Source organism: Brachyistius frenatus, unplaced genomic scaffold, assembly GCF_029030835.1.
Source record: "Brachyistius frenatus isolate BFR_SWC_R1_liver_20210118 unplaced genomic scaffold, ASM2903083v1 Contig_26, whole genome shotgun sequence".
Taxonomy (NCBI): Eukaryota; Metazoa; Chordata; class Actinopteri; family Embiotocidae; genus Brachyistius; species Brachyistius frenatus.
The window spans coordinates 3214497-3224997 of record NW_027210625.1 but is presented as its reverse complement, the minus strand read 5'-3'; the positions used below and the strand labels follow the sequence as shown (position 1 = coordinate 3224997).

Below are 10501 nucleotides of genomic sequence, written 5' to 3'. Positions count from 1 at the left end.
TTATTCATCTTCTCCTCGCTTATTGTGGGAGCTTTTATTTTGAAGATACAGGAAGTGTGGTGTGCTGCTTTTAAATACATCCGGGTAACAGGCTCTACGCTTGCAGATTATAAACAGAGTCTTTAACAGTAAAAGTGAACATTTTATCACTTTTAAACGGTTGTAATCGTTAAAATATCATTTTAAAATGCACATGATGTAGTCAGATTAATATTTGAAGGCGCAGTTTTTGGTGAAATTTTGGAATATGGACACGGGAGGCTCAAAGGTGCGTATTTGCAAAACTAACGGATGTTTTTACGAAAGCTTTAACGTTATTTAGCAAATAGAAAAATCTCATATGTGCCGATTAGGAAAGGTAATATGCAAAATATTCTGACTGCACAGTGAAATTTAGATGACATATTTTGTCTTCAACTACTTACCTAGGGGCTGTTGAGTAATATAAGTAATATACGAATTGAAATTGTCACTAATAAATGTGTGTTTTCTCTGCTTATGTACAGAACACGAGGGCCAGGGAGCTCCCACCTCTTCCACAGGTCAGTAATTCAAACCCACTTACGTATTTTTAAGACTTAGTCTTAAACAGTCTTTAACAATCTGGTAAGTACATAAAATGGCATCAGTTCACTAATGCAGCCATTAAAACTAGAATAAGACAGCAATTGTGCCCTATCCACGATATCTAGTCTCATGGCCGTGGCCCCCTTTAAGTAAATTATGAAGGAATAATCTTGAAAGTTTGCAGGTTTCAGCTTCTTAAATATTAAGATTTGCTGATTTTCTCTTGTCCATTGAATCACAAACAATCCAAACCATTCTGAGCAAGTGAGGTAGATATTTTTAAACTTTCTGATATTTAACAGATTAAACAGTTGATCAAGTGAAAAAGGAAAAGCATCCCTGAAATACACAGTGAAGCCAATGTGCAGGGACAACAACGTGTACCTGGAGACGCCGCCAGGAAGATTAAACCAGATTCCTCTGAACCACGTCTTTTTACTCTCTACTGTTTGAAAAAAAGACTTGAGTCGTCTGACCTCTGCCCTAATCCTCAGTCCTGGCGGATGTATAAACACAGATTTAGCTGAGGATTTAACAGTCAGGATGTCGTGTGTCGCTTCACTCCAGTCTTACTGGGTTCTTGGGTGAAATGGCCAGCAAGATGACGGTAAGGTTTTTATATCTTGACTGATTAATCTGAGTCTGTTATAATGTTAAAATTCTGTTCGAATTTCTGACTTTTCGATATTAAAGTCCAAGCTCTCTCTTAAATTCAGCTGTTACATAAGTGTTTAAGGCTTAAATAGCCTCTTATCATGTCCTTGCCCTGTGTTGTAAGAGGAGGTGTTTCACAATTTTAATCACTTTTTTTTTTGGATCCTCATCGCTGATTGACCAAACTCCCTCCCAAACTCGTTCCACTGGCCGCCGAGTGTCTGGTGTGTGTTTGTTGTTGCTTGTACTTCTGCAGTATCCCAGCTTCTAAGATTTTCAAAGAGTTGCATGAAAAAGGATCAGACCTTATCGATCCTACTCATCTTCATTGCTATTTTTTGTTTGTCAGTGGGTAAAACTGTGAAACAAGTGTTTTGGATTTCTGCATCAACCTTGTTAACTCGCATAAGTAGAAATTCAAATGAAAAGAGACTTTCGTACGCAGCTACTGTTTTGTTTGATTGAGGTGATTTTAAAGTGAAGTGATGGATTTGTTTGTTTCTCTTTCCGTCTCCTCAGCGAGGACAACGAACGCTTCCCACAATGTCGAGGTAGGAAAACATCTTTATTTCAAAGAGCTGCTGTTATAAAATGGAAACCAGTCAAACTAAACTTTTCTTCTCTCGCTTTGTTTTTGTGATCTGTGGACTCGTGAAGTCAAGAGACAACCGGTGAGTCAGGATTTAAAGATGTTCAATTTCTCTTTATTTGATCTGAAACTCTTTGTTTGACTTGAGACGTTTATTTGTTTCTGCAGGAAACGTTCCAGCAGCAAAGCACAAGAAGAAAAGGGTGAGGAAGGAGATAAATGGAGTCGATGATGTGGACGGTACGAAACAAACTAACTTCATTAAACTGAATTTAAAGGTTTAAAGGGCTCGTCGTTCACAGCTTACCTCCGTTATATTGGGACTTAATTTGTTGTCAAATATCTCTGAAGATGTGTGGGACATTTACTGGAAGGAAGGAATTGTTCCCCCTTTTCCCTGACCTTTCAGAATAAAACTACTTGCTTCGTCTTCCCCCTTTCGCGTTCAGATCATGGAATGGAGATGGGAGGAGTCGGCAGCCGGAGGGCGTCTGAGGTCGTAGAGCATCTCGCCCTCGAAGCCACGACGGATGTGCCCCCACAGAGGAGGAGGAAGAAGAAGAAGATGGCCACTATAGGTGAAGTCAGACAACACAGGGACTGCTGCTTCGTATGCTGTAGTTTTCTGAATGATGTAAATGAGGAAATATAATTGTTAAATGCTCTTGTGTCTGGATTTCAGATCTGGAAGATGACCAAGCCGACCTGGTGAACGGAGATACAGCAGATCAGAACACCGACGGAGAGGAAGTGGTCAGAAAACCCAGAAAGAAAAAGTAAGTAATGCAAAGAATTGTTGTTATCATCAATTCATCTGCTGAAGAGCCCAAAGTCGCGTCTTCAAACGTCGACGATATTTCCTTGAAAAACATATTTTTCATAAAGAAAAGCAACAACTTGAGAAGTGGAAACTTCTCGTTCTTAGGAAGTCCAAAGTCGTTGAATCACCGCTTCCCGATGAGTTGGACGTAGAAGAGGACGACATCATCACGGACACCCCTCCTCCCGTCCATCAGCACTCCCTGTTCTCGGCCCCGCATGGTCAGAGCCAGCCGGTGGGGAAAGTCTTCGTCGAGAGGAACAGTGAGTGGACAGAAGAAGGAGAAGATGTGGTCGGGGCTGTCAAATGGCAGTTTGAACTGATAAATGTGTGCGTGTGTTCACGTGCAGAGCGATTCCAGGCCGCAGAGCGCTCCGACTGGAGGAAGACCAGCGACCAGACGGACAACATGGCGGACTTCCAGCTCGTGCAGCCGCTGTGGACCACCAGAGACGTTTCTGTCAGAGTGCACGAGGGCTTCAGGTGAATGAAGAACTCCGAACGATGCAGGCGCGCGCGAGCGAGCGCGTCGTCTCTCGTCTAAACGCTCCTCTGTGTGCGACTCAGGGTGTTCGGTCTGTACTGTCACGGCTTCCTGGCGGGCTACGCCATGTGGAACGTGGTGGTGGTGTACATGCTGGCCGGGCAGCACCTCACCGCTCTGTCCAACCTGCTGGAGCAGTACCACCGCCTGGCGTACCCCTCGCAGTCCCTGCTCTACATGCTGCTGGCCATCAGCACCGTGGCCGCCTTCGACAGGTACACGTATACGGCCTGGTGCCCGTACAGGGACCTCCAGCAGGAGAAGGGTTCAAATACGTCGGTTGTACAAATGTTTAATGAGGATGGAAAGATGTTTAGTTAGACTCACGGTGAGTTTCTGTGCGAGAAAACTCCTCAGGGCACCTTTGAGATAAATGTTTGCGTCCTTAAGTTTGAAAGTAAAGATGGGAAGTAAGTAAGTGAATAAAGGAGATGAATGCATCGTCGTACAGACATAATGAATTGCGGAGACATGGATGGTAGAAGAAGATCACATGTGCTGTTTATTCTGTTGTCAGAGTGAATCTGGCCAAAGGCTCCGTGGCTCTGCGGGAGTTCATCACTCTTGATCCGGTGGCTCTCGCCTCATTCTGTGAGTTCTCGCTGTTAAACACAGATGATTCAGAGCTTTGGTGTCTGTTCGGTTTGTGTTGACGCTCTTCGTTTGTTTCACTCAGTGTATTTCTCAGCGCTGGTTCTCTCTCTGAGCCAGCAGATGACCAGCGACCGAATCAACCTCTACCCATCCTTAAACGCAACGTTATGGTGAGTTCGCGGGAATCATCTGATGTTCTGATATCATCATGAAGCCTGGATCTGACACCTGAGCATCACCTACTTCTTCTCCAGGCCTCCGGGGTTGGAGCACCAGATTCTGCACCCGTGGGTGACCGTTAACCTGGTAGTGGCTCTGCTGGTCGGCCTGGCCTGGATTTTTATTGCCATTAGACCCGAGACGGACTACACTGAGGGTGAGAGAGATATTACATCTATCGCTTTCATAGAAAACAACCCTAAAAACATGAAGTTGTATTGTCTTGTCCTTCCTCCTCAGGTTATCTGATGGCCATGGAGATCATGCCTCTGAATCCAGAGAACAAATCAGAAATGACTGCCTGAGAGGAGATATCACTGCACACCTGCTCTAACACTTACTGTACAGCTTTGCTGTCATTTTGCACACACATTGGTTATTTACATTGCGACTTGACTGTAAATGTCTTGTAGATTATTTTTGTATTTTTGAAATGTGCTCGTCTCTTTTTGAATACAGGGTTTTAATAAATCCAACAACGTTTCTTTATTACATCTCATGGAGTTTGGTGCTGATGCAAAAACATGCTGTGTTTATAATGTTTTTTCTCGGCAAGCAGTGAAGAGGTAAGAAGCTCATTTACTTTCAAAATACTCCCTACCAGGTGAGAGTCTTGACTTTAAACACCTATTAAGAAGTATACAAATAGTGGCAACACAATTTACTTCAAGTGTCAGAAGTAAAAGTAATAGTTGTGCTAAAAAAATTTAAAAAAAAAGGGCCTGTCAATGTCATATTATTCTATAAAATAGTTGAAGATTCACGAATATTTATCGAGTATCGAGCTCCCCCATCGATTCCATCGGTGGTCTATTAGTTTGCGCTGCCGCCGTGCAGGCCGTGTAGTCGAACACAGAGCGCCAATCCGATCCCCACCGTTTCTGTTGACGTGGTAACGGAGACTTATCAGCTGTGGAGGAAATACACATATATTCATGAGTAAAAGTTATCTGTGTAAAGCGAGCAGTCATGCTGGACTTTGCCATCTTTGCTGTCACGTTTGTCATCATTTTGGTCGGTGCTGTTCTTTATTTGTACCCGGTGAGTGGACGCTGGCTAGCTGCGTTAGCGGGCTGTTCGTCTGGCTGCCAGTGTCTCAGCCGAAAAGTGTTGATTTAAGGTTTCCTTCCTCTCCTTCAAAAGGGAAAGTCTCGAACAACATTATATCTCGAACAGGACGACTATTTAAGACCTCGTGCAATTTCGGCATCCATTTAACTAAACTGCCAGGAACCTAGTTTAGTGAAATTCAACTTTTAAAAAGTCTCGGTAAAGCTTTTAACAACATGATACATAAAGTTAAGCAGTTTAAATTCGATTCTTTTAACTATATCATCTGTATGCTGATTAGAACAAAGACAAATTATTGGTCCATAAATGATGTCATACAATCCATGTGGTTGCCACTAAACAGAGCCGCATTAAATTGACATATTTTCCAATGGAGTGTTGATTAGCCGGATATGGGACAGGCACAGCCAACCTGTCAACTCATGTGAGGAGACAATAGATGTATGTGATCAGCAGTTCAGGCAGAAGTCAGGAAAACCGCTTGTGTTTGCTGACGTTAATGCTTCTCATCTATTTCTAATGATGCTTACAGTCGTCCAGAAGGGCCTCTGGGATCCCAGGTCTCAACCCCACAGATGAGAAGTAAGTTGTCGTCATTGTCTTCGTCTTCGTCAAAAGTGTGCATCTCTGGATGTTATGTTTTCCTGCTCCCTCAGGGATGGAAACCTGCAGGACATTGTGAACAGAGGCAGTCTGCACGAGTTCCTCGTCAGTCTGCATCAGGAGTTCGGGTCTGTGGCGTCGTTCTGGTTTGGCGGTCGGCCAGTGGTCAGCCTGGGCTCTGTGAAGCAGCTACGGCAACACATCAACCCCAACCACACCAGTAAGGGATCAATACCCTCCAGAGGATCCTCTTATAGTGTGTCTCTGTAATTCAGGCTGGAAATCACATCATGCTTTTACACATTAAGGTGTTTGGTCAAGAAACCTCATACATACAACCTCATATATTTACCTCGTGTATTTATCAGGAATTTTTGTGTATTTTCGTGTCCACCTTCCTGCCTGTTAGCTGACTCCTTTGAGACGATGCTGAAGTCATTGCTCGGCTACAAGTCAGGGATGGGAGGCGGGGCCAATGAAACCGTGATAAGGAAGAAGGTGTATGAAGGTGCCATCAACAACACGCTGAAGAACAACTTCCCTCTCATGCTCCATGTATGCAACGCCGATAGAAATACATAAATTTAAACTTTTCCTCGCCGCCTGTTGACTGATATTTTGCTTCCTAGCTGGTGGAGGAGCTGGTAGGAAAGTGGAGTTCATTCCCGGAGGCCCAACACACCCCGCTGTGCGGCCACTTGTTGGGTTTGGCCTTGAAAACCGTCACCCAGCTGGCTCTGGGAGAGCGCTTCAAAGACGACGCCGAGGTCATTTCCTTCCGCAAGAACCACGACGTGGTGAGAATAATAGAGTGTAAGCTTTAAACACCACTTACTGGAGGAGGAGCAGCCACAGTGACAGCGGAGTGAAGTACAAGCTTGATTTCTAGTCTTTGTCTCTGCGGCGTCAAAAAAAAAAAAAAGTTTTCTATTTAATCTTGTAGTTTTGTAATAAATCTTTGTTCTTTGATTCTGATGTTCTGACACAATCACCTTATACTTCAGTTTTAAAGAGGCCAGTGTGTGACGCACGGGATTTGTCCGCATTTCACTTGCGGTCCTTTTTTTTTTTTCCACCGCAGTGGACAGAAAACTGTGCTACAAACAGATGGGACTCAGGGCCTCTCAGGAATATGACCTACTTAAGTTCCAAAGTCAGAAGCTGTAGAGAAATAAATCTCTGAAATGAGGGGGTCAGTTGGTTTTTCTGTTCTAAGTCACGCTGTCGCCACCAGATCTGGTCAGAAATCGGGAAGGGCTACCTGGACGGCTCCCTGGAGAAGAGCCCCAGCAGGAAAGGACACTACGAGAAGGGTGAGTGAGTTTTTGAAGGATGGGTCTAGATTTGGTTTTCGTGTTTTCCCGCTGAGCCTCCTCACACCTGCTGTGTGTTGACATGCGGGGGCAGAAACATGATGGAAAGTTTGCAGACGCTCAGATGTTATCTGGGTGTAAAGCCTCCTCACAAACAACCAAAGAGGACAAAATACAACACATTCTTGAAGGAAAATACACTGAAAATCACTGTTATCAGTGGAATTTCTTTACTTTGACTTTATGATGCTGACCACAGGTTAAAGAAGTGTGTGAGGTTGAGTTTGATCGTCTCAAGGTTTTCTCACCGGTAAATAACAGATGGCCCGCGAGAATAGATTAAAGGGAGCAGAAAGTACTGAGAAATCCCTTTGGAGCCAATTATCAAAGATTAGATGTTTAAGTGGAGAATTACAGTTTGTCGAGAGGTGGTGGTAACTGTGTATTTCACATGTGGAGACTTTATATTTGATCCAGAGGCGTTTCAAGTCGTCTGTCTCTTTCTCCTCCTTCCCAGTTACATCACCGAGGTCCCAGGACATGACCATATCTCCAGCAGCTGTAGAAGAAAGTGTATAAAACAATGTAAAGTTTTGAGCAGCTTTCGTCAAGTCTTTCTCCTTTTCTGGTCAGCTCTGTCCGAGATGGAGTCCGTGCTGCTGTCAATGGCGAAGGAGAGAAAAGCCCAAAGGAAGCAGACGGTGTTTGTGGACGCGCTGCTTCAGTCGAGCCTCACAGAGCGACAGGTGAACACCGATGAAGGTTTATAACTCACAGCGTCACTCAAAGATCTTCATGGGTCCCAAAGTTGTACTTAAATGAATATTGTTTGTTTCAGATCATGGAGGACTGCATGGTTTTCACTCTGGCTGGATGTGTCATCACTGCCAACTGTAAGTTTCCAGGAAACACTTCAACCAGTTGATCAATAAATGAATTAAGACTCCAGCTAATAGTTGTTGTCATAATCACTGAATCTCTGAATCGGACATGTCAAATGTTGTGTTTCATCAGTGTGTATCTGGGCACTTCACTTCCTGTCCACCTCAGAGGACGTCCAGGACAAGTTGTACCAGGAGCTGGAGGAGGTTTTGGGTTCTGATCCAGTTTCTCTGGACAAAATTCCTCAGCTCAGGTGAGGTGTTTGGACCTGGCTCTGTGTCTGAATGTGAAATCTTAAAGCAGACACCTCATGTTGGCTTGATATCAGGAAAACAGAGCAGATAACACATCTTAAATATTTAAGGCAACTGATACACTGAAGTTCATGAGGAGTCCTTCACATTCAGGTGCATCCAGACACGGTTGGTACGTTCAATAACCTCCATCTTATCACATTTCTGTCCTTGCATAGATACTGCCAACAGGTCCTCAACGAGACGGTGAGGACTGCCAAGCTAACCCCCGTCGCGGCTAGGCTTCAGGAAGTGGAGGGCAAAGTCGATCAGCACGTCATCCCCAAAGAGGTATCCGCTTTCCTGCTGTCTGCCCAGTTATTCCTCTGCAGAATATTAACACATTATTTCAACCAGAGAGGTGTTTATGTCTATTGTAGAGAAGAAATAATAAAAGTCTTCTGAAATAAAAATGCAAATCACAGAACACAGAAGTTTTGTCTCAATGTGAAAACTGTGGTATTGTTGTTGTCATGTTTCAGACTCTGGTGATCTACGCCCTGGGAGTGGTCCTGCAGGATGCTGACACCTGGAACACACCTTACAGGTTCACTTCTCATCCATTTCACATTTTACTGTTGATGTTTCCTTCTGTTAATATCAAAAAAGTCAGGCAGTTTATAGGACGCATTGATCAAATTGTGATTGAATTCAAGGTGAAGTACTGATGTGGCCAGTTTCTCTGACATCCCTCAGGTTTGATCCAGATCGATTTGAGGAGGAATCGGCCAGCAAGAGCTTCTGTCTGCTTGGGTTCTCTGGGAATCAAACGTGTCCAGAGCTCAGGTAAAGGTTTTCATAAAAACGTGTAAAAAAAAAAGGTCCGGTCCGTAGACCGTCGTTCGGCTTGGATCAAATGATCATCGTTTTATTTCACCGACGTCTTTAACTGTCCGTTTCTTTTTGTCTGTGCCAGGTTCGCCTACACCGTCGCTACAGTCCTACTCAGCACGGTGGTGCGGCAGCTGAAGCTTCACCGGCTGAAGGGACAAGTGGCGGATGTCCGATCTGAGCTGGTATCCACACCGAAGGACGAGACCTGGATCACCGTCAGCAGAAGAAGCTTAAAAAATAGTCTTTAAAGCCCTGCAGGGAGACGAGGTAAAAAAAAAAATAGACAACAAGTTTAACACCTGATTAAAGAAATTACCAGCAAAGTATTACATGTGTTAGAGGAACAGCAACAAGATGGTAGTTTGGACTGAACCTCTTTTCAACTTTTTAAAGACTCTTTTCCCCCAGTTTGTACCGTCACTGTATCATTTCACACGCTAGTTCCACCACCACGGTTTCTCCGCAGTTGTCTTCCTTCCTTCTCACTTCACAGCAATCAGAGGCTTTAAGCACATCAGTAATTATCTGCAGGTCAAATCTGCACTTGTTGAAAGACTCCCGTCTGTTCGAGGAGGGAAACAAATGACCTGTGATGCCAAAAATGTTCTATGATTTCCAGAACAACTGCCTCGAGACAAAACTCCCCGCGTCATGGGATCTGTTCGTCTATTAAAATGAGCCACGCTGCATTCAGACATTTCACTCCTTCTTTAACCACATCTGCATATTAAATATGTGTAAAGACTTTTTAGTGAGTTCGTGTTATTTGTTTTTCTTTTATCTTGCTTCATCTTCACAGATCCTTTTGTAGATATGTGAATTGTAACTTTTCAACTTTTAATATGGTTTGACAAACTTAAGTGATCTTTCATTTGTTTGTCATACAGGTGTTACATTTTCCTTGTTGACATACAAACGTATGAAGTGTGCAAATACTCTAGATTTTAGTTTGTAGCAGGAAAACATGGAAAATGTCATTGTCAAGTGTATTTAAAAAAAAAAAAAATTAGGTCTGAAACGAATGATTATCAATCTGACAGTTACTATGTTGTTCATCAGATCAGTACTTTGTTCAATATCACATCAGAAAACAGTAAAAACATACTCGTCACAAAGTTTTACAGCCCAAAGTGACACAGTGAAACCGCTTGCTTTTGGAGTAGCGGCTGAATAACTTTGTGTTGATCCATTTATCGGTTAATTGACTACTTGTTGCAGCTTCAAACTAAATATTAAATCAAATATCAGCCTTATTGAAGGATCTGAGAGCAATATGATAATTTCTCCCCAGCTGCAGGCCTGCTGCTCTTCAACCGAAGCTTCAGAGAGAGAATATAAAAGCGTTCACCCCGGGGAAATTCATAAACCTTTTATTACAACTATTTCATTCTCCCGAGTTAAAGTATGATATTCTTGAGCTGAAAACTAATAAAGAATATGACTAGATTATTTTTGCAAAACACAAAAGCTTTTACCAGTGGGGAGTCTGATAAACATGATTCATTTTGGGAACCCCTG

The 10501-nt window shown here is 43.3% G+C and overlaps 2 protein-coding genes across 4 annotated transcripts; both read left to right on the top strand.

Moving 5' to 3' along the window:
• The first annotated feature begins 91 nt into the window (after positions 1-91).
• tmem237b (transmembrane protein 237b) lies at positions 92-4481 on the top strand. 3 transcript variants are annotated; one of them, XM_069698290.1, is made up of 14 exons: positions 92-268; positions 507-542; positions 1741-1772; positions 1879-1892; positions 1979-2050; positions 2260-2388; positions 2493-2586; positions 2736-2893; positions 2981-3113; positions 3198-3389; positions 3692-3765; positions 3851-3938; positions 4023-4144; positions 4228-4481. In XM_069698290.1, exons 1-14 carry the CDS (start codon positions 248-250, stop codon positions 4290-4292), a joined length of 1230 nt encoding a protein of 409 aa, XP_069554391.1. In that variant the 5' UTR covers positions 92-247; the 3' UTR covers positions 4293-4481. The 3 variants fall into 3 exon arrangements, with proteins under 3 accessions (XP_069554391.1, XP_069554389.1, XP_069554390.1); XM_069698288.1 differs by having other exon boundaries at positions 2736-3113; XM_069698289.1 differs by lacking the exon at positions 92-268 and having other exon boundaries at positions 526-542; positions 1062-1772; positions 2736-3113.
• Positions 4482-4571: 90 nt separating this feature from the next.
• On the top strand, positions 4572-9970 carry cyp20a1 (cytochrome P450, family 20, subfamily A, polypeptide 1). The gene is made up of 13 exons (XM_069698287.1): positions 4572-5028; positions 5591-5640; positions 5715-5881; positions 6071-6216; positions 6291-6458; positions 6896-6974; positions 7608-7720; positions 7813-7867; positions 7989-8109; positions 8329-8440; positions 8632-8696; positions 8846-8935; positions 9066-9970. The coding sequence occupies exons 1-13, from the start codon at positions 4957-4959 to the stop codon at positions 9229-9231; spliced, it is 1404 nt and encodes a 467-aa protein (XP_069554388.1). The 5' UTR covers positions 4572-4956; the 3' UTR covers positions 9232-9970.
• Positions 9971-10501: the final 531 nt, after the last annotated feature.

Coding starts and splice junctions, on each gene's coding strand:
- cyp20a1 (XM_069698287.1), top strand. CDS start 4,957: ATGCTGGACTTTGCCATCTTTGCTGTCACGTTTGTCATCATTTTGGTC. Junction 6,217..6,290: donor ACTTCCCTCTCATGCTCCAT/GTATGCAACGCC, acceptor TTTGCTTCCTAG/CTGGTGGAGGAGCTGGTAGG. Junction 6,975..7,607: donor GAAAGGACACTACGAGAAGG/GTGAGTGAGTTT, acceptor TTTTCTGGTCAG/CTCTGTCCGAGATGGAGTCC.
- tmem237b (XM_069698288.1), top strand. CDS start 248: ATGGACACGGGAGGCTCAAAG. Junction 3,114..3,197: donor AGAGTGCACGAGGGCTTCAG/GTGAATGAAGAA, acceptor TGTGCGACTCAG/GGTGTTCGGTCTGTACTGTC. Junction 3,766..3,850: donor GGTGGCTCTCGCCTCATTCT/GTGAGTTCTCGC, acceptor TGTTTCACTCAG/TGTATTTCTCAGCGCTGGTT.